At 38.7% G+C, this 23,954-nt stretch overlaps 1 protein-coding gene across 3 annotated transcripts in view; it reads left to right on the top strand.

Moving 5' to 3' along the window:
- The window catches only part of LOC122550081 (enhancer of polycomb homolog 1-like), a 250,940-nt gene extending 231,760 nt beyond the window's left edge, over window positions 1-19,180 (top strand). For 2 of the 3 annotated variants that reach the window (XM_043690607.1, XM_043690605.1), the window contains 4 exons: window positions 5,474-5,592; window positions 6,430-6,565; window positions 10,204-10,564; window positions 17,532-19,180. In XM_043690607.1, coding sequence (XP_043546542.1) covers window positions 5,474-5,592; window positions 6,430-6,565; window positions 10,204-10,564; window positions 17,532-17,604 — 689 coding nt within the window. In that variant the 3' untranslated portion in view covers window positions 17,605-19,180. Of the gene's footprint in view, window positions 1-5,473; window positions 5,593-6,429; window positions 6,566-10,203; window positions 10,565-14,980; window positions 15,132-17,531 lie in introns of those variants that run through there. The other variant, XM_043690606.1, reaches the window with a different exon arrangement.
- The last annotated feature ends 4,774 nt before the right edge of the window (window positions 19,181-23,954 follow it).

Here is a 23,954-nt window from a genome sequence, read left to right as displayed (position 1 = left end):
TCTAGCTTATCTCTCCATGCTTCAGGCTCACTGCCTTTATTCCTGATGAAGGGCTTTTGCCCGAAACGTCGATTTCGAAGCTCCTTGGATGCTGCCTGAACTGCTGTGCTCTTCCAGCACCACTAATCCAGAATCCATTGCTGAAGGAGAGAGCTGAATGGTATGGCTCAGGTTTAACTTTGGGACCATAACTGTTACCAATTTGCAATTGGATATTTGATTTGGAAACAGGATATTTTCAGATCTTGCAAAACTAGTAAGGATAGTGAAAGTTTTACTGCCTCCAGTTGAGATATTGAAATTTCTTAAATGCATCTAAGTAACCTTGTGTAGCGTGCATTGTAATGGATAGTAAATTTAATTGATTAGGGTGAGGGTTTTGGGAGGTCATGTGCTTGCGAGGAGAAGAACTGGTAAAGGATCGGCATGGCAATAGTGCAGGTTAGGAATACATGAAATGTATTCACGTGTTGTGAGATAGGAAGGAATACAATGCTCAGAGTATGAGTAAATAAGAAATGCATGAGTAAATAAGAACATTAAGATATAATTAAAATTTTAAATTAGATGGGGAATCATGTGTTATTGAGAAGCAGCAGGGAAGTGAAGTTGAGGATTGTCAGCTCAGCCATGATCTCATTGGAGCAGATTTGGTAGACTGAATGGCCTACCTCATGTTTCATGGTTCATTTTCAGATGTAAAATAGCTCTCTCCCTGGTTAATTCCAGACAGTTTGTTCTAAAAATCTCTCTATGCTCCCCATGGTTCTGTTTTCAAAGTCCACACATTTTTAAACAATCTGAAAACATGGAAATTTTGCTGAATCATTCGATGCACCCAAGATCAATTCGCTCAATATGGTTTTTTCAACCATTAGGAAATATAATCTTGCTATAAAAATTGTGTATTCCAGTTTGTGGTTACAGGTTTGTACTTGAAATTAACTGTGAATAATAATTGCTGCCCAATGAACAGAAAATAATCAAAGTAGAGCTGTTTTAACTAAACCTGTTTTTGCAAATTCATTCCTTGTTAACATTGATTATGACTGCATTATATTACTTAAAAGCAAAAGCTTTTTTACTTTTCATAAATAGTGGAAAGGTTAATTTTTGTAGCATCAGTACAGCATGCCAGCTTTTGACTCCGTTTCACGTTTGGTTTACTATTGCCTTCTACTCAGAAGTTCCTCTAAGTCGAAATAAATATGTATTTTTAAAAATGCTATCTTTTCTCAAATAATGAGTTAAAGTATTACCCATTTATTCCATCCACTAAACATTAGGCCCATGATGAATATTACAAGACACAGACTAAAGAAACTACTATCGGTAGAAGACCTGATATTGCCAGGCCAATGATAACAATTCTGAGATACAAAGCTAAAAACCCCACTACATCAGGTTATAATCCAACAGTGCCACAACCACCTGATGAAGGAGCAGCACTCCAAAACCTAGTGCTTTCAAATAAACCTGCCGGACTATAACCTGGTGTTGTGTGATTTGTAACTTTGTACATCCCAGTCCAACACTGGTGTCTACAAATCAATGCTGAGATACAAGTTCCAAGCACTAAAGGATTTACCAATGACTCTTGCCTATTCGGATTCATGTGGGCAAAAATATGACACTGGATTCCCTCAAGATCATCTAATCCCCTCAGCTCCAATCCTGGGACTTTCTGGCTTTGTCTTCTGTTTTGGGTTCTTGGGACTGAGCTTACCAAGAAGACAGGGTGTATTTCTCTGTACACAATTATTGTGGCTTTGTATTGGAATGATAAGTAAATGGACATTAACAAAAAGAATTACTCCTTAAATGACTAAAATATCTAGCCTGCTTTAAGTATCGTATTTGTAATTAATGCCAGAGTAATACTTCGCACCATTTGCTTGATATGAGCAGTTCTCTGGATAAGTTGGAATGGTGCGAGAGTTGGGTGACTGTTACTTTTTAAAATATTAAGTGGATCGTGATTAAGATTGCATGACATTTTACTGCGGCTTTGACCTAATTGCTCCCCTTGCTGTTGAGGTGCAGTTTAACCCAAATTGCTACTTGCTATACAGGCTTACTATACAGTTTCTACATTTCTCTCTCCTTTCTACTGCCTGTTCAGTGCTTGGTATGTCTCGCCCTGACCCCCTCACTCCCATGCACATGTACCCTGCACACACCGCCAGGGTCCCAGCTTCAATTTCAGCCTCTGGCAACTGTCTGTGTGGAGTTTGCACATTCTCCCCATGTCTGCGTGGGTTTCCTCCCGGGTGCTCCGGTTTCTTCCCGCGGTCCAAAGATGTGCAGGTCAGGTGAATTGGCCATGCTAAATTGCCCATAGGTTAGGTGCGTTAGTCAGAGGGAAATGGGTTTGGGGAGTTACTCTTCGGAGGGTCAGTGTGGACTTGTTGAGCCAAAGGGCCTGTTTTCACACTAGATAATCTAATCTAATCTAATAGATTGTATTTATTTTGCAATAGAGTGTATCTTCAACATTCTACGTAATTTTTACCTCTGAAAAGCTCTAGACTGACTAAGATCTTGTTAAAGAGTGCAGATTTTGACTGTTGCTTTCTTCAGATTTGAAAAGCAGTTAGAATTATAAAGTTTATTCACCAATATTATATGTTTTAATTTGGTCGTGCTGAAGTATTTTTAAGACAATATTTGGAAAAGTCATTACTCTCTACGTGCACTTGTTTCACCTTAATGTCAGAATACTTAATCAGTTCCAAAATATTTTGGAAACCTTTACAATCTGGTAGTTTAGATTTTCTTTCAGATTTACAGCATGGCAAAAACCTTTTTGAGCACAAATTATTCACTAAATTTGCTATTGGTACTTAAATATTAGAGAGATTTGTACTGAGGCTGCCAATCTAAAATCTGACCAGAACTTGTTTTCCTGTAACTGAAGGCAGCTTCCATCGTACTAATGACATCAGAATTTAACTCTACCTATTTTAGCACCTAACTAATATTGTATTTTTAAGTGCTCAGAAAGTTAAAGGGGCCCTTTTTCACATTTCGTAAGTACTTTGTTACGACATTGGATCTGTTTCCTACTGTGATGGTGAGAAATAGGGCAGTTTTGCTAAAGTTATACATGGTACTGTTCAGAGCACAGCTGGAATACTGTGAACCATTTTGGACCCTTTATCTAATGAAAGATCTAGGTATTAGAAAAAGTCCAGAGAAGCTACCAGTCCAGTGGACTAGATGTGGAGGGACCCTCTTAGGAGGACAGGTTGAGTAGACTATACTACCTCATTGGAATATAGAAGAATGAGAGGTGACCTCATTGAAAGGTACAAGTTTGGAGAACTTGACAGGTTAGATGTGGAGCATTTGTTTCCTCTTGGAGACAAAAGGACAACTGGGCATAATCTCAGAATAAGGGGTCACACATTTAAGAATTCTTTACCACAGAGGGCAGTTGAGACTGGGTCATTAAATATATTCACAAGTCCTATAGACCTTTAATGATGGAGTTGTGAGGGAAAAAGTAGGAAACTGGAGTTGATGGTTATCAAATCAGCCATGATCTCATTGTTGGAGTGGACTCTGACTTGAATGGCCTACCCCTACTCATGTTTTATAGTATTAAAGTAAGCCCTTCCAGGCATAAATTTTCAAAAACTACTTCGGAAATTTAACTGCAAATGAACATTTATATGGGGGGAAGGCATTGCTTTTATTGATATGTAGTATTATTCAATTACATTGATGAAATTGTCACACAAATTTGTCTTGACCCTGTGTGACTGTTTGATAATTAAGTCAGTGTTGTGAAACTCCTATTTTCAAAAAAATGGTTTTTGGGGGGAAAAGTTCTACGGTGGCTATCACCTCATGTTTTGGCAGTTTCATCAGGTCATTGTCCAAGATTGCTGCTGCGATGTTTGTAGTCTTTTCCAGCACGGTTACCTACTCTTTTTTTTTTAAAAAGTGGGCGATGCTGAGTGCCTAGGCTGCACTTCTTAGCTTTTTAAAAGGAACTGCTTTGTATATGCACAAGCTGCATGTAAAATGGTAGAGTTTAAAAAGTTGTGATGCAGAAAATATTCCACTTCAAAAATTTTCTCTTGACAGCCAAGTATATAGTTAATGTAAACAGCAGCTGTGGTTAAAATGTTAAATATTTATTTGGTATGGAGCCAAAGCTGGCTAGTCTTTTAAGTGATATAGGCACGTTCAAATTATTCTGCTTCCTATAAATGATTACCTTCAATTTCTGGTGAAAAAGATTTGAAGTAATTGTATGTGATTACAATAAAACAGGAATTGTATTTTTAAAAACTTTTATATCCTGTGCTTTAGTGCAAATTAAATGATATGCTGCTGCTTAAACACTTGTGTTCCATGATGATCTTAGCTAAAATGGAAGAATTTTTTAAAACTGTCATATCCTCTTTAGGACTGTAATTCTAGTTTCATTCTGTTAGCATTGTGAAATTACTCAAAACAAATGGACAATCCTGCAATAAATAATGGAAATTTAGCACCTATTATGTGGCTGATAGCGCTTCTACTAATTATATACCTTAACCAATAACTTGACCTACAGATATTATTTTTAGAATTTCTGTGGATAATGATCCCATATGTGCTTGTACCAGGGGCTTCGGGGCTTTTGTGGATGATTAAAAGTTGGTTCTAATGTCCCTCAGTGCAATAATCCATGCTACTATTGAATGTAAGGCTTCCAATTGTAAAATCTAAGGACTGTTACTTGACATGGAGAATTCCAATCAAATCTGACTTTTTTTTTGAGGGAAATGCACTTTTTTTTCCAGTTTTTGTTCTTCTCATCACCTTGACTGGTGATGTACTTGATAGAAATCCAAAAGGGGAACAGGGAATTTTTCTGCTCCTTTCTGTACCTTCCCTTCTGTCCGTTTGCTCCCCACTCCCGCTCCAAGCATCCTAACAAATGGTGAGACAAAATTCAACGTTGCAGCTATTTCCTTGGTGGTTGTGTCTTAATATGTCTAGCACTGCAGACATGAACGGGTATGAAATGTTTATAGATTATCATATGATAAGAGTGCAGATGGGAGTTTGCTCTGTTGTCAAAAGTTTTAATGCAGTATCTCCTCCTCTTGTTTTTATCTTCAGTTGTAGAGCAGTAAATGTTGTGTAAACTGAATCCTACTCAATAATTGTTGAGGTGGCTAGCCTTGCTTTGGGAAGAAAATTGACCTGTCAAATCACTTGCATCTTTCTTGCTTGGAACTGGTATTACCAATGCACTTGGAAAGGTTGTGGGAAGTGGAAGTAGGGAGGTTTGTTGAATCAAGACTACTGATATGAAAATTATTTCTTGTTGAATCAAGATTTCTGGTGTGAACATAGTGATTGTTTTTGTTTGATATTTAAGTTGTATGTAGAATCTAAGACTGTAATTGAATATCTGTTTTCATTATTCTCTCCTTTGCATCAAATTTGCCTTAATAAATTAATTTGTGTTCAGCATTTACAGCAGAACAATACCAGCAACATCAACAGCAGCTAGTACTGATGCAGAAACAACAACTTGCACAGATTCAGCAGCAGCTAGCACATAGTAATTCAGGCTCCAATGCTTCACAGGTAAGAGTGAGCAGAGCTCTGTTCAGAAGCAAACTTTAAAAGTAATAGTGTAATCCACATCAAATTTGACAAATATCCAGAGCCTTTACAAGGTCAGAGTACTTATAATGCAGAGCATCATTATCAGAATTGTTTGTAAGTTTCATATGTTTGCATATAATTAGTCATTTTGCTTCCATTGGTTTTTAAATATTGCTTAAATAATGCCATAATCGAATGGCGGCTGATGCAAAAAAAACTGTAGGGAGTAATGTTTCAGTTCAGTTTTGCTTGTTCAACAACTCACTTGGATTGAGGGTTGAAAGCATCATCTCTATCAGAAATGAATAATTTGTTTGACCTTTGCTTAAGCAACTTATGTTTTCTCAACTGAACCTAACTGCAATTGTATTTAAAGATTGTGGTACAATTGTTCGAATTTAGAAGTTTGTAATTAAAGCTTTTAGGGTTTGGTTGAAATCCTGTCTAATGAAGCTGATCCAAGTTGTATAAATTATTCATAATTTTGTAAAATATTTCTATATATTTTCCAGTGCGTATATCCAAAGCCTGTTAAATGATCAGTACTTTTTGGCTTGTTATAAACCCTACGGGTCAATTCAATAGAGCAGTATGGCATTGGTGCTTTCATGGAAGATGTTTTGTCCAATTCAGTGCTTCCATGCAGTTCACAGGCTTCAATCAGTCTTGCTGTTGTTGGATTCTGCAGTGTGTGTGTATTTAAAATATTACAGTGTCTATCATAATATTGTGAATGAAATCGAGGTAATTGATTTTAGGTTGTTTGCAAAAATTTCCAAGGTTATGATATGATATGTGTATATATTTTTGTGACAGGGTTCTGTTTCAAAAACATTGGATTCAGTTAGTGCACAATTTGCTGCTTCAGCTTTGATGACATCAGAACAGTTGATGGCTTTCAAGGCAAAGGAGGAAGTAGTGCTTGGAATCAATGGTGTCCTACAAGCCTCAGGTGAGTAGATTATTGTCTCATGTGGTTAGGGGAATAAATTTAGAATGTGGATTACAGGTGTTTACTGAAGTGAAAGTGATTGATCAGCCATGATCATATTGAATGGCAGGGCAGGCTCAAGGGCCTGAACAGCCTATGCCTGTTCCTGTGAAGTAAAATGTTGAAAATGTAAACTGTAAAGAATAATCATTCACTTTTATCTTAGCCTTTCTGTTTCATTCACTTTTATCTTAGCCTTTCTGTTGTGCTACATACGTCTGTTCTTGAAAAATCTTGGTAATGTTGTTAGTGATTTTTCTGTTCATATTTGCAGTTTTAGGTAATATGAGTGAATATGTTGGGCCAACAATTATTTGCATCAAAATAATGGTGAGGCTGATAGCACTGCTCATTATGCGCACATGGTACAATAGTTTCAGGCAAGGACAGAAGCAGAGTTAGATAACAGTATCTACAGATCCTGTCCCAACTTCTACCACTCTGGTGTCAGATTCACAAAAGTTACATCTTGCCATCTGACTGATTAATTGAACAGCACAAAAAGACAAACTAAACCCAGCATAAAGTTGTGCATTGTCCATTTTGATGAATGCATCCTCTGACAAAAGCATTAATTGCTATCATTCAATACCTGGCCCAAAAAAATACTTCAAATATTAAAATAAAATTAGTCTCATTCACATAGGCTTTAATTGTAAGGGAGTTTTTTAAAGTATCAAAAGTTTTGTTTAACTTTTCTGTGTCTCTGAATTAAATTGTTCTTTTAGTGTATGTCATGTGTTTGACTGGCTCGGCCAGTATTTGTTGCCATTGAAAAGATGGTGGTTACCTACCTTCTCGAGCTGGTGTACATTTCTGATCGAGAGAGCTACAGGATTCTAACACAGTTACACTGAAGGGGAAGTGATATATTTCCGAGTCAAGGATGAGTGGCTTGGAGGGGACCTTGCATGGTGTTGTCATCAATCTGCCACCTTTTTAGATGGTGCTGGTCATTTTTAGAAAGTTATAAGGAGCCTTAGTGAGGTGTTGCACTGCCACTTATAGATTTACACTATGTTGGTGGTGAATATTTGTGGCTGTGATATCAATCAAGCAGGCTGCTTTTTCCTTGATGGTGTGAAGCCTCTTGAGTGATTTGATCTGCGCTCACCCAGGCATTCCACCACACTTTCTCAACTTGTGCTGTAGAGATCATCGGAAGACTTTAGGGGGTCAGGAAGTGAGTTATTTGCTACAGGATTCCAAGCTTCATATTATCCACTTGCAGTCACAATATTTATAAAAGCTAGTCCAGTTGAGTTGCTGCTCACACCCAGGATGCTATTGAGAGTCAAGAGGTGATAGTTAGATTCTGTTTGGTTGGAGATGGTCATTAAATCTTGTCTGGTGCAAACTTGTCACTTGTCAACACAAACCTGAATGTTGTCCTACGTTTGCTGCATTTTGGGCACTGTCTAGCTTCAGTATGAGAGTTGCTAAGAATGGTGCCCAATATCGTGCATCGTGGAAGGAAGGTCATTGAAACAATTAAAAAGAGTTGGGCCTAATTGGTAATGTCTTGAAGCTGAGATGACTGGTCTACATCAACCGCAGTTTGCGATAAACCTTGCGCTAGGGCTTCTTGATGCTGCAGTCAGTCAAATGCACCTTGATGTCAAGAGCAGTCACTTTCCCCTCATCTCTTGAATTCACCTCTTTTGCCTATATTTAAACTAAGGATGTAATGAATATCAGTGAGCAGGTTATTGCTAAGCAAATGCTGCTTGATAGCACTGTTGATCATCCCTCCCATCATTTTTACTGATTGAGTAGGTTGATGAAATGGCAATTGGCCAGGTTGGATATGTCCTGATTTTTGTGTAGGACATATCTGAGCAAATTTTCACATTGTCAGGTAGGTAATTTTGTAATTGTGCTAGAACAGCTTGGCCAGGAGAGCAGCAAGTTGTAGAATACGAGATTTCTGTACTATTTCCAGAGTGTTGTTGTGTCCTTTTGCAGTCTGTAGTAACTTCAGCCACTCCTTAATATTACATGAAGTGAATGAAATTGATTGAAGACTGGGGAGTAAGAGATATTTTTAATGTGAAGATGGAACTTTGTTTCCAAGTGAATTATGCACTGATCACTCCAGCCAGTACTGTCATAAACCAGTGCATCTGTGACAGGCAAATTGGTGAGGGCAGGGTCAAGTATGTTTCCCCTCTTGTTCACCCAACTGACCTAGACTCAGACTAGCAGCTGTGCCTCTTGGGACTTGACCATCTTGGTCAGTAGTACTGCTGCCAAGCTACTTTTGGTGATGGATAACAACGGTCCTGTGGGTTGGTCTTGCCAGTGGAAAAGGTCATACACCGGGTCAGTGGTGATGTTATCTCGGATATGGTCTGCACAGGATTACTGAGTATGACTATTCAGACTGTTGATTGGGTGAGAGACATGTCTCCCAATTTTCTCACCAGCCCTCAGAGGGGTGACTTTCAGTGTATTCCTAGATGCATGGAGCAAGTTGCCACAGGACATGGGGGAGGTGGATCTAATTGCAACATTTAAAAGGCATCTGGTTGGATACATGAATACGATGGGTTTAGATATGGGCTAAATGCTGGCAAATGGGACTAGGTCAGATTGGAATGTCTGGTCGGTGTGGACGAATGGGACTGTAGAGTCTGATTCTGTGCTATATAACCCTTAAGGAGACCTTAGGGAGCGACAGGGCTGATTTTGCTGTTGTGCCTGCTAGGTGATTGCCCTGTTTTGTTCCTTATTCATTTACACCTGTTTTGCAATTGAATTGGCCTACTGTAAACTTCTTGATCCAAGATTGTTTATTTCCATTATACTTCAAGCTATTGGCTAAGGAGATAAACCATTGCTTGTCTTACTCGCGAGTTCCAGATACTATTCACCTCCTATAGTATTATCATTATTTTGAACAATGTTACTGCAAAAAATGTAAAACCTAAGTACGCATGGATATACATTGCAGGTAATGTCCTTTTGTAGTAGGAAAAATCTGATTTATGCTGATCAATTGAATTTTTAAATGATTTTGAAGTTAGATTACAGTTCTTAACAGAGCAATAGGTTTTTTGTCAGTATAGCATGCAGAATGTAAGTATTGTACATAAATAAATTTTGTCAAGTAAAACATGAGCATCCTATTCCTGCGGGCCTTTGAATGGGTTACTGTCCTAGTAAGACAACATTTCCAAAGACTGGAATTCATGTGAATCAGCATATTGTTACGTTTATCAGTCATGTTCATGCTACATTCCATTTTACACTCCTGTAATATTTGAAATAATTTTCCTATTGATTTTAGCTATTCATACTGAACAGTTCATGCTGATTTTTAAAAACAAGCGTTTGACTAAAGTAGTTGAAATTTTGTGCAAGTTTCAGTTGAAGTTTCCATTTAAATATTGGTGGGAAAGAATAGTCTGTTTGGAACAGGTTGGTTGAAGTAAGGGAGCTAACACTAAGACGAAGGTTTTATGAAAAAGATGCCTTATAGTTGAATCAATTATGAATGAAGATCATATTAAACTACTTTGCTTTATGATTAGACTTCCTTGTCCTAGCCCAAATCAGGTCACTGTTCTAGTGATGTTGTCATTTTTCTTTTTCTTCAGGATCGTACAAGGGCTTACACCTCACTAGTACCACGCCTACAGCACTTGTACAAACCAGTCAATCATCAGCAGGTTCAGCCTTACTGCCGCCCTGCAGCAACACACAGACAGCAACTTCTCTCAGTGCACTGAGTCACCATGGAAATCCTGCAAACTCAAGTCCTCAGGTTCTGCTTGGCAACAGCCTTCGTCTAGGTGTACCTAGTTCAGTAGCTGCTGTTAATTCTGTCACCAGTCTGAATGCACGTCATATACCTAGAACTTTAAATACTGTTCCAACATCTGCCTTAAAACTGGCTACAGGAGCAAATTGTCAGGTGCCCAAGGTTCCAGGTTCCACCTCCATGGATGGAGTACCAAGGTAAGCTTCATTATCTGAAAGCTTATATATACTTTACAGTAGATTTATTTAGTTTATTTGAGCCCTGATATTTACCAGTAAATCATAGTTAATAGATCACATTAGTCATGATTTGATTGAACGTGGGCTCTGTCAAGTAAGAAAAGTATTACCTATAACAACCTATTCCCTTGAGTGCTGTAGTAAAGATAAATTTTAATCTGTACTTTGTCTGGATGGTGACATTTTTCATTCATGCAGTCTCTATGACCAATGAATGGATTATTACCCAATCCTGAAAGGAGAGAGTAGAACAAATGAGATTTAATGAAGTTGTGAACTTCCAGAAGTCTTCAGTTATATAGTCTTTACTCTTCTAGTTTCATGACCAATTTTGAGATTTTCTACAGCAACCATCTAAAAGGTATCACCTATTAGTGGCAAGAAATTCAATTGAAAAGCACCTTGTAATATCTAAATTCATGACAGGTCAAATCCTTTTATAATTTATATTTTTCAATTTTAATCTCCATGTAATTTGGGCTAGTTGTTTTGAATTTGTGTTTTTGTGTGGTCTTCACTTTTAGTTCAATTTTATACTGGTGTGCATGCTGGTGTCACTTGGGGCAACTAAAGTGGTATTGCCGTTGACCTTGGATCAGAAAAGGGCAAGGAGGGAAGTAGCCAAGATTTCACCTACACATTGCTATTAATTGTCTTATTCTCCCCAAGTTTTTTATTCATTCATGGGATAGGAACATCACTGGCCATGCCAGTATGTATTGTCCATCCTGAATTGCTTAGAGGGCTGTTAAGGGTCAACCACATTGCTGTGGTTCTGGAATTGTATGTAGGCCATATGAAGGAAGGGTGGCTGTTGCGTCTCCTAAAAGATGTTAGTTAACAAGAAGGGTTTTTCCCAACAATCAATAATGGCTGCATGATCATTTTCAGATTCTTAATTCCAGATTTTTGTTGAATTCAAATTCCACATTATGCCATAGCAGGAATTGAACTGGCTCCTCAGAACACTACTTTGGTCTCTGGATTAATAGTCCAGTGATACCGCAACGCTTCTCCAGGTTAGAAGTATGTATGTGAGAGCATGAAGTTAGATTCAGGGTTGACTGCAGTTGCCTTTGACCCTTGATGGTCAATCACGTATGTATCATGATGACTTGGAGAAGATATTATAGATGGTGTAAATAAATGTTGTGCAGTCTACCTGTGCAATTTTCAACAGCTTTACCAATATAATACCTTTATTTGAAATGGTAAGGAGACCCAAAAAAAAAACTGCAGACTAGTTAGCTTGACGTGTTATTGTGAAAATGGTGTTCATCATAATGATATATATTTCAAATGCTTTGCTATTATATTATGATAAAGCAGAGTCAGCTTGGTTTTACAAAGGAGAAATCATGTCTGATAAATTTATTAGAATGTTTTTGAGGTGCTAATAAACAGCAAGATAAAGGGGAGGCAGGGGCTGTAATGTATTTGAATTTTGAAGGTGTTTATTGAGGTTCCATACATGAGACCACTAAAGCCAATGGTGTTGGGGTCATTTATTAGCTTGGATAGAGGGTTAGCTAACTAACAGAAGCGAGAGAGTTGGGCGAAGGGAGGTATTTTCAGGGTGGCAGCCTGTAATTAGTACGGTGGCACAGGGATCAGTACTGGGGTCAGTACTGATTTATGGTAATGACTTGGATGAGGAAATTGCAAATGTGGCTACAGTACATTCAGATGATGCAAAAATAGGTGGAAAGGCTAGTGGTGAAGAAGGCAAAGTCTGCGGAGGGATACAGATAGGTTAAGCAAATGGGCAAAACCTGGTAGATGGAATATGGCAGGAAGAAGAAGAGCTGAATATTATTGAAATGGTGGAGGCATATTGCAGAAAGCTACAGCACAGAGGGATTTGGGAGTCATTATGCATAGATCACAAAGTTGGCAAATTCAGCAGGTATTAGGGAATACAGATTTAATGTTGACCTTCATTGAAATAAAAGCCAACATAAGGTATAAAAATAGGGATGTCTTGCTGGAACACTGATCAGTTTTGGACCTTACATCTAAGGAAGGATAAACTAGCATTAGAGGCAGTCCAAAGAATGTTCACTTGCCTGATCCTTATGGATAAACTGTCTTGTGGGGAGAGGTGGCTGTTTTGGGCCTGTACTCCTTGTGTGTTGGGAACGCACAGCAGGTCAGGCAGCATCCAAGAAGCAGGAGAATCGATGTTTCAGGCTTAAGCTCTTCATCAGGAGTGAGGCTTGTGGGCTGGGGCTGAGAGAGAAATGGAAGTGGGGTGGGCTGGGTAGATGAGAAAGTGAGAGGTGGATGAAGGTGATAGGTCAGAGAGGGGAGTGATGTACAGGTCCAGAGGGGGGTGCTGACTTGGAGGCTTGGGACTGTCTCTGGGACACCCACAACCCATCAACCCTACCATCCTGTGGCTGAACACTTCAAATCCCCCTCCCACTCCGTCAAGGACATGCAGGTTCTGGGCTGGCCCCTCCGCCAAATCATTACCACCTGACACCTGGAGGAAGAACGCCTAAATTTCTACCGTGGGACCCAGCAACTACAGCTCAAATTTTGAGAGAAGATTTGTAGCTCGGGTGCTCGTTGTGGTTCTGTTCGCCGAGCTGGGAATTTGTGTTGCAGACGTTTTGTCTCCTGTCTCGGTGACATCCTCAGTGCTTGAGAGCCTCCTGTGAAGCGCTTCTGTGATGTTTCCTCCAGCATTTATAGTGGTTTGAATCTGCTGCTTCCGGTTGACCACCAGAAGATTCAAACCACTATAAATGCCGGAGGAAACATCACAGAAGCGCTTCACAGGAGGCTCCCAAACACTGAGGATGTCACCTAGACAGTGGACGAAACGTCTGCAACACAAATTCCCAGCTCGGCGAACAGAACCACAACAACTACACAGCTGCCTCATTCATATCCCCCCCTCATTTTCCCAGTCTGAAGCATCCAACTTGGCACCACCCTCCTGACCTGTCCATCACTCCCCCCTCTGACTTACCACCCTCTCCCTCACTTTCATCCACCTATCGCTTTCTCAGCTACACACCCCACCCCACCGCCCTCCCATTTCTATCTCAGCCCTGGCCCACAAGCCTCATTCCTGATGAAGGACTTATCCCCGAAATGTTGATTCTCCTGCTCCTCTGATGCTGCCTGACCTATTGTGCTTTCCCAGCAACACACTCTCGACTCTGATCTCCAGTCCTCACTTTCTCCCTGTGCTTCTTGGAGTTTAATAGAGTGAGAGGTGATCTTATTGAAAAATATAGTCTTTGGGAGTTGGTAAGATGCAGATAGATTATTTTCCCTTGCAGAGCATCCAGGACTGGGTTATAATTTAAGAAAGTATTGTCCTTTTAAGAAAAAAATAAGGAATTTCTTCTGAGTAATGACTTTGAGGAATTCTTCCCCATAAGGCCTCGGGGGTGGTTATTAAGTATATTCAGGATTGATATAGACAGATTTTTAATCAGTAAGGAAATCAAGCATTAAGGGGAAAAGGCTGGAAAATGGAGTTGAGTATCAGATCACCTGTGGAGTGACTCGATGGGTTAATTGGCTTGCTTCTGCTCCTATGTATGAAGAAAGTTGATAATGTCAAAATTACACCAATCTAGTCCATTTGTTTTGTCCATAACACAACCATTGGATAAACTGTGCATAAATAGGCAGTGGAATGTTTCATTTGGTAGAAATGTTTTCAAGCCACCAGCAAAGTCAGAAAAGTTGAATTCAGAGGGCAGTGCTTCAGCATTTTTGTACTTCAGGTAGGCTTTGAACCAACTAAAATCTCCCTGTCTTTGTTTTCTACTATTTGAGAGAGTTCAATTGAATGTAGTGATTGACTGGTGGAGAAAAGAATGTTTAGTTGTTTTGACATGAATGTATTCTTTGGCATTTAGCACCTATATGCGGTGCTGTGGAGTGGTTACTTCTGTGTTTTGCCTTATGTCAACTCTCCTTTTAGCCTTCAAAAGCATTATAGGTAGCAGACATCATAAAAAGATGATGCATTTTTGTAGTTTTTTTTATGATGGCTGAATCTTAATGAGCTGTATCTCCAATGATTCTTTCTCTACTCTACCTTCCCTAAGATTGTTTCGATCATTTGTGTGGCGGTTGAAGCACAATTAAAGAAAAAGGCTTCAAAATATAAATGATATCTCTTGATCAGTACCCTTTTTCACAAAGGTGAGTGAATATTTGAGGAGCTGGCTTGAAGGAGTTATCAAGCCCAATGGTGTGATGTCACAAAACTTGCTGTTAAAGTGGAAAACATCTCTGCCCTGCCACATATTCTGAAAATTTAAGTTAATCATAATTTGATGGTTTGATTTTTTTATATATGTAAAAGGGTACTGATGATGACTCACTCTTTAAACATCACACCTGCAGGAAGTGTCTCTCCATAAACACGTCATTGGCCCTGCAATTCATTGCGCCATAGAGACGTGATGTTGCCACCCAGATGGTGAAATAGGAGTCATAAAAGGAGACTTTACTACAGCACATCGGGAAACTTTAAGGGTAGGAGCAGGAGGTTGGGAGGCAAGTAAAGTGCTTTTGTTTTTTTATATTTTTTTAAGTGAGCAGTCGGATCATGTCCCTTTTTGGGGGAAAACCCCTTTATTTTCATTTTTAAATCAATGGCTAAAATAGCCTCGAATATACGAATATATTTTGATATGAAAACCTGCTTAAGTTATTGTGGCTGATGTGGAATTTTGAAGACCATCATTCAGTAAGTCCAGACAGCTGATCTTTAGTATTTTTAAATTGTATGTAACACAGCGAAGAAATGGCCTTTATCCATGTAGTTTGAACTCCCATTGTATGTCTTCATAGCTCTTCGTAGAATATTGATATTAAAGCTGTTTTAGTCTTATATATTCTTTAATGTAATGTAAGTATTAACCAAAACACACTCTTCTTAAGAATCATATTAGCAACAAGTTTATTAATGGACCAGTCATTCTTTTTGACTCCGTATCTGTTCAGTGCTAAACAAAAAAAGTAGTGGAACTTTCTCCAGAATGTACTAAATGTTTGCTGACCCTGGATCTCTCTCTTGATCCCTCTCATTCGTAAAGAATGGAATGGATGTGCAGTATAGCTATGTGATGTAATAGATATGCACACATGAATAGAAATTGTCCTAAGTGGAATAGTAGGAAGAATGTACAGAAAACTTGCTTGGCAATAATTGTTAATCTTTACAGGGACATCAGTTGATCATTGCTTAACAATTCTAGGGGACGTTGTATTCAGTGGAGTGTTCTGGAACTCATCTGGTCATCTTTTGAGGATGGGTAGGAGGAATTTTCTAGAGCTTTCCCATAGTCGCCCTAGATTTGTTTTCTTTGGCAGTACATAAACTGGTGTATGGTTGAGTGAATAGAATGGGGTGATGTCAAGAAGTTGCACTGAGTAAAAATAGAACATGTCCAACAACCCAGCTATAGTCCTCACCTGTCTCATCTCATTTTGCACTTTTGTGGTTGTCAAATAAAGACTATTGTCATGCTTCATTTTAATGCTAAATTTTAAGGTTTCACTCTTATTGCAATGAAATTATTTTTCACCGCACAGTTATTGAGAAGTCATTGCAACATAGACTGGTCAAGAATTAACCAGTAAATTTAATTTTACAAGTTTTGGCATAAATTGTTTCCTCAAATCTTCCAAATCAATGTGCACCACTTTTAATGCACATAATACCTTGTTTGGTATTTATTGTTTCTCTTCACATTGTGTAGTTTGTATACTGCATAACTTAGTAGTTTCTGCCATCACATTTTGAAAATGCTTGGCAGTAATCCAAAAGGAAGGATGACTTGGATGGTTCCCTTCCAGTAAGACTGCCAGGTTCTGTTAACATTCAAAAATCCAAGGCCCAAATTTTGTTGCCTGTTACTCTACTATAGTTAATGAAAATTAGTCTTTCACCTGTGCAGTAGTATGCATATGACCTTCTCCATTTTGGGTAGAACAGTTGCTGTCACTCGAAGTGTTCATTATGATGACCCTCTTGAAAATATTGAATTGCAATGGCAAATACTCCAAAACACTTTGCTGTTAACAGTTAAAAATCATTTCAACTATTGAAGTGGGTATTTCTTCCTAATGCGTATAAATATTGCTGTCTTTTCCACTTCTGCACCTTCTCTCATTGAAGCAAGTAGAGTGAGAAAGTAAATTATGATCTATCTGGGTAAAACTGTTCACTGAAAGAAGCTTGTTTGCCAGACATTGTAAATAAGGGTTGTAGAAATCATTGGGTCATGTTCATTAAACAAAGTACGTAACCTCTTGTAAGTCAGCGCTCAATTTGTATTCTTAAGTAAACTGAATTCCTTTAAATATTAATTTGTCTACCTTGATTAAAAACAAGAGGTTTTGCTTCAAGTTGCACTCCATTTTGGAGGTCACCAAGTCTAGTTCTTGTCTTTTTTTTTTAGTGACAATGTAATTTGACTGAAGACTTTGACTTGGTTACATGTGTGCAGTGTGGCAGTTTACTGAGGTCCTTACTAATGTTTGACTTAACTGATAACAAAATATTAGACAGTTAATAGGAGAAATGTGTTTATTGCATAAACTGACAATAGGGGTAAAAGAAATAAATTGTGGATCTTACCGTTCACCTACATAGAGGAAGCAAAATTTCGGACCAGGTTGAAGTCAGTGGATGGGCTTGAATGAAAATGGAATGTTTGTATCAAAATATTCTACCAGATATGCGAGTCACAGAGCAGGGACCATAGAGTCAGACATAGTTCTTTTTGAAAGGTTGCTAGATTTCTCAAATTTTATTTCATAAAATCCAGTTTAAATGGGGGTTACTACAAAGCTCATAATAATACATTGCTGCCGTTATGTATTTTTAAATGTTAAAGATATGAAAAATAATCAGTGGCTAACAACCTATTTCTTTTTATTTCTCCAGGGAAAACCACGACACAGAAAAGCCAGCACTAAACAGTATAGCAGACAATACAGTGGCAATGGAAGTAACGTAGTGTCCACAAAGATAGCTGCAGCCTTGGGAACTCATTTAGGTGCTATGCATCAATAGCGTTTGTGAATGCAAGGGATGGCGGAATGCAGCACATTGCGTTTCCATGGCAGCTCTGGGGACTTGATGGCAATGCACATCTCATGCTTTTTTGTTACTGTTAATAGGAATTGACATCTGTAAATTATGATACAGCAATTATCTGTACAGTACTGCATATTTGTAATACACTTGTATATATGTTACTTGAATACTGAACTGTTCATTTGTGATGCTTTGCACTTGAAAAAAAAAACAAAATTGCAACCAGTAAGAGTGAGATGTGAGAGATCTATAGAGATGAAGTGTCATCACATCATGTGCATGGTGCGGAACCTGCTGTTTTATCTATTTATTGTGCTGTGTTTACAGTTTTGTACACTGTACCTTCATTGGTTCCTGTGCTGTAGTAAATGTGTTAGGTAGCTGTGGACTCCTCGGTATTTTGTATATGGTGAACATACTTGGTTCCCCTCTGGGTCCCTGAGTTTCTGTGTATCATGTAAAAATGGTGACATACATACAGATTTGAAAATTAAGGCATCAGTTTGTAAATGGGGATGGAACTACTTCATGGAGACATAGGGATCTTCCACTTATTTGTTCTACCGCAAGTAACAAGCTGGAAATGAAGTCACACTTTTTCAGAAGCAAGGATGCTTCTGCAAAATTATTTTAGCACTAATTATTTTCTATGCTGCTTAGTTTTTTGCTCAATTGAGTTTAAACAAATTGGACCTCCTTCAAAACAAATCTGAGCTGTATCAGAGTTTCCCAAGCTTTTTTTCATTGTTCATTCATCATTGTTATTTTTGTATCTGTTAAAGTTGTAATTTTCTTGTTGATTTTTGTGCTCCTGTACACACAGACTTCATTCTTCACTTGTTCACATGAAAAAGAGAAGAAACAACAAGGAGATAAGGGAGATGAATGCAGTAGTTGCTGTACGTGTATCATCATTCCAGTTTCTGAAACAGCCAGCTTTTACTTTCAGATTCTTGTGAAGGCTATAAGGCCAGAACCACGATATCGGGTGCCTTCCTTTGGAAATAATAGACCTCTCTTCTGTGAAGAGATTGGTACTTAACAGACTACTACTAGTGCTTTGTCAGTACCTGAGTCTGAATGCCCAGTCCAATGGCATATATATCCTCAAGGTTTTTAATCCCACCTGGAATTGTGACAGAACTCTCACAAAATAAACCCAGGGCATTATATGTTGACCAACAGCTGTGTTTTTTTTTAAATTTTGTATCGTGTGTTGGAGTTATTTTTCTTGCTACATTAGAAAGAAAAGTAATTTGTGTATTTACAGTATTTTGTAATTGAAGCATTATGAAATGTGAGCTCTCACCATTTTACCATGCTGGTAAGTTAGATATTAAAAAAAAATCTTGGGGGGTAATTATGTGGCTGGTAATGCTTTGAGGAGGTAACTTATTGGACCACTTCATAAATAACTTAAGTTTATAACACATCTTTTTCAAGACCTAATGCTTATATTGAAGAAAGTAAATTGATCCTTGTTTGAATTTCAGTAATTACTTTGTTCTGATTATTTTCATTTTACTACTTTATTGGATTGCACAATTAGATCAGTGGAAAATAATTGCCTCTTGGTCAAACATAAAAGTAATGACCGTTGTGACAATCACAACATTCTTTCTCATTTGTGAATCTTCCCCATTTAAAGAGGATATTGCTTTCTTTTTGAGAGGATCAAACACTTTGGGTCAGCAGCCTTGTAAGAATTTTGTGCCACCTTACACCCATCTTGACCCAGTAATCTGCATTTACAAATATTTATACTTAGCATTATCAAGACATGTTCTGCCCTCAAGCATGTTTCTTTTGTACATAGCCTTTGATAGAAGTTTTAAAATTGCCACCTTATTAATATGCTCCACTTCCAAAATTCCTTAGCAATCATTTGTATCTCACTACTGGCTCAATAGATTGGCTTTACTCCAGTTGACTTCACCCCACTCGGTTACTCGCCGTCAGCCTGTTGCAGCTTTTTCTTGATTATCGATTGTGCCTATGATCCATTTCCGTGTTTTCTTCATTGTTGAGTTCAAGAAATGTCAGACCTACTCAACCCTGCCAATGAACTCCACATATAGAGTTTGCTTCTCATGGCCACCTGTTTTCTTCTTCTTTGGAAATCTGAAACCTTTTGTTCTCGTTAAATCAGTTTCAAAGTTGATGTATAGCAAGAAATGTATCTTTTAACATTTAAAATCTGCATTGAAATTCCAATAAGTAAAGAAAGCCTCATCCAAATTCACAAGTAAACTTCCAAATAGTTTTCTAAATTGTTGTATGTCAGATGTTCTCCTTTTATGCAATCAGTGTACGTATCAGTTTTTTGAAGGAGCTGTCCAATTAGTTGCATCATCTTTAGTGTTTTGTTTCCAAATATGTATCCAATTCCTTTCGAAAGCAATTAATCAAAACACGTGCTCATTGTTTAAAATTTTTTTCCCTCTTATCCTTTGGCTCTATGATAGATCTTCCTTTAGTGGATATGTACCCATTTGGAAGAAAATGAGCTTATCAGTGATAGGCAGCATAGTTTTGTACAGGGAAGGTCATATCTTACAAACCTAATAGAATTCTTTGAAGAGGTGACAATGTTGATTGATGGAAGGGATGTAGATGGCATATGCATGGGCTTCAGTAAGGCTTTTGGTAAGGTTCCCCATGGTACGCTGATTAAGAAGGTGAAGTTGCATCGGGTCCAGGGTGTTCTAGCTAGATGGATAGAGAACTGGTTGGGCAACAGGAAACAGTAGTAAATGGAAGGGAGCTTCTCAAAATGGAGACCTTTGACCAGTGGTGTCCCATAGGGATCCGGGATGGGACTCTATTGTTTGCGATATACATAAATGATTTGGAGGAAGGTGTAAATTGCCTCATTAGCAAGTTTGCCGATGACACTAAGATTGGTGGAGTAGCAAATAGTGAAGGGGACTGTCAGAATACAGCAGAATATAGATAGACTGGAGAGTTGGGCGGAGAAATAGCAGATGGAGTTCAATCTGGACAAATTTTGGAAGTTGCAATTCAAGAGCGAACTATACACTAAATAAGAAAAGCCCTGGGGAAAAGTGGTGTATAGAAAGATCTGGGTGCTCAGGTCCATTGTTCCCTGAAGGTGGCAGCGTGGGTCAGTAGAGTGGTCAAGAAGGCATACAGCTTGCTTTCCTTCATAGGACAGGGGATTGAGTGTAGGAGTTAGTAGGTCATCTTATAATTGTATAAGACTTTAGTTTGGCCACATTTGGAATACTGCGTACAGTTTTGGTTGCCACATTACCAAAATGATGTGGATGCTTTGGAGAGAGTGCAGAGAAGGTTCACCAGGATGTTGCCTGGTATGGAAGGTGCTGGTTATGAGGAGAGGTTGAATAGATTAGGATCATTTTCATTACAAAGAAGGCAGTTGAGGGGGGACCTAATTGAAGCCTACAAAACCATAAGCGGTGTAGACAAGGTGGATAGCAAGGAACTTCCTCCCAGAGTGGAGGATTCAATTACTCGGAGTCACAAGTTCAAAGTGAGAGGGGGAAAGTTTAGGGTAGATATACATGGAAAGATCTTTAAGCAGAGGGTGGTGGGTGCCTGAAATGTGTAGCCAGCAGAGGTGGTAGGGGTGGGAACAATAGCGTCATTTAAGATGTATCTGGACAGAGACCTGAATGGGCAGGGAGCAAAGGGATACAGATTCTTAAAAATAGACGGCAGATTTAGATCGAGGATTGGTGGGCCGAAGGGCCTGTTCCTGTGCTGTAGTGTTCTTTGTTCTAGTTACTTATGGTAGTCTATCAGGATCCTTCATGAGTTGAAAATCTTTATCAAATCGCCCCTTAACCTCTGCTTGGAGAATAAACCACTTTGCTCTGCACCTTTTTCAAAAGGCCTTGATCAGAATTAACCACTAAATTGCCCGGAGTGTTGGGTGCATTAGTCAGAGGGAAATGGGTCTGGGTGGGTTACTCCGGAGGCTCGGTGTGGACTGTTTAGGCTGAAGGGCCTGTTTCCAAACTGTAGGGAATCTAATCTAATCTTCAGACTTATTATAAATACACATCCAAGGACCTTTTTTTTTTAATCCTCTTCAAAATTTTATTTAGTTGTAATCTTTTAACATAGTAAAGTAGTTCTCGGTTAAATTTCATCAGCCATGTGTCTGCTCATTTCAACAGTCTGCCTGAAGCATGTTACTGTTCTGTAACATTTGTTATTCTGTACTATTGTGTATGAAATTTCAGTTAGACCACATCCGGAAAATTAAGAACAGTTCTGGTTGCCACACTATAGGAAGGACGTGGAGGCTTTGGAAAGGGTGCAACGCAGGTTTACCAGGATGTTACTTGGATTGTTTTTGCTAGAGTGTCCGAGGCTGAGGGGCAACCTGATAGAAGTATTTAATATTATGAGAGACATGGGTAGGGTAGAGTGTCTTTCTCATAGGGTGGAAACGTCACCTACTAGGAGGCGTAAGTTTAAGGTGTGAGTAAATATCTGGAACATTCCGGGGAATGTAGTAGAAGTAGCTACCGTAGCAAAGTATACGAGGCATTTAGTTAGGCACATGAACAGGCAAAGAATGGAGGACTATATGCAGGCAGATGGTATTGGTTTAGAATATTATGGTTGGTACAGACATGGGCGGAAGGGCATGTTCATATGATGTACTGTTCTATATTCTGATCATTATTACATGAGTGCGATATCATTTGCAGTATATGAAATTATACCTAGTTTACCATGGTCAGGTCACGTAAATGAGAAAAGTTTGGCCAAGAAGACGTGAATTACTCCATCAAAATATGATTTCACTGCTGTCCGCTTTGTGTCTCAACTAATTACATATCTAGGAGAAAGTGAGGTCTGCAGATGCTGGAGAACAAAGTCAAAGAATGGCACTGGAAAAGCACAGTAGGTCAGGCAGCATCTAAGGAGCAGCAGTGTTGACATTTCGGGCATTCCTGATGAAGGGCTTATACCTGAAATTTCGACTCTCCTCCTTAGATGCTGCCTGATCTGCTGTGCTTTTCCAGTGCAACACTTTTTGACTAATTAAATGTCCATGTAGCTACTGTCTCATTTATCCCAAGGATTTCAGTTTTGCTAACAAGTGTGTTACCTGCCACTTTATCACTCCCTTTTGTAATTTCAGTACTCCATCAAAAAACAGGGTCTTCAGAATCAGGTGTGGTTTCTATTTATTGACCCATAGTTCCTCAAGTGGCATATTTTGTTTCAAATTAGTCTCAAAGTTTCTCACAGCAAGTGATGAGCTAATATTGCCAGATTTATCCCATTTCCGTGAACAAACATAGTAATTGGAAACTTCCAGTTGTCTGGGTGCTTTTAATACTAAAAACAGTGCTGGCCCTTTTTAACCTTCATTCTTTTTGTGTTCCCTTCCATTTTGCTATTTGTACTCTTTGTGTTCAGCATGATTCTCCACTGAATTGGACAGTTAATCATAAGTTGCTCTCTTTCTCTTTCACTCTGACTTCTACCTTTAGTCATTCAGGGAGTTGCAGTTTTGATGCCTTTTTCATTCTTGGGAACATGTAAGTGAGCTGTCACCCTTTTTGCAAAGCTCCAAGTGTTTTACCAACTAGACCTGGGTTCCAAATCAGCGAGGCCAGATCTGTCTCAGGAAGAAATTGGCTACCTTCCAATTAATTTTTTTCAATTTTGATTTTGTCAAATCAAAAACATTTGTTCAATTGCTCTAAATTTAACTGAACTATTGTTTCTGAAATATCTTCCGAAGGAACATGGTTCTGCTTGCCCCACTTATTTCCCAGAATTGAATCCAGTGCTACTTATTAGGCTAGAAATATTGATCAATAGTTCACCACACATTTTAAGAAACTCCCCATTTCCTAAAGTCACCCATTCTCACAGCTGTTGCTATACTTTGAAATTTGCACATTTATTGTGCATGTGTGCACTTGAAGGTGGTGGTGAACCATTATGGTGAAGGGAGTGAATATATAATGGAAAATGGGGTGCCAGGCACGTGGAGAGTATTCTACGTTGCTGACTTCTACCTTGTAGATGATATGCAGGCTTTGGGGAGTTAGGTCGTGAGTTACTCTCCACAGAGCTCCGAACCTCTGATTCCTTGTAGTCACAGTATACGGTTGATTCGGTTCAGTTTCTGCTCAAAGGTAGGAGTTCACTGATAATTGAATATAAAGGGGCAGTGGTTAGATTCTCCTTATTAGAGATAATGATCACTGGTCTGGTGTCGTCTAATCCTGAATTGTCCTAACTGCATAGGGAAATGAA

This window comes from Chiloscyllium plagiosum, chromosome 5 (genome assembly GCF_004010195.1).
Source record: "Chiloscyllium plagiosum isolate BGI_BamShark_2017 chromosome 5, ASM401019v2, whole genome shotgun sequence".
NCBI classification, from domain to species: domain Eukaryota; kingdom Metazoa; phylum Chordata; class Chondrichthyes; order Orectolobiformes; family Hemiscylliidae; genus Chiloscyllium; species Chiloscyllium plagiosum.
Note: the sequence above shows the minus strand (reverse complement) of the source record. Positions and strands in the feature narration are given on the sequence as shown.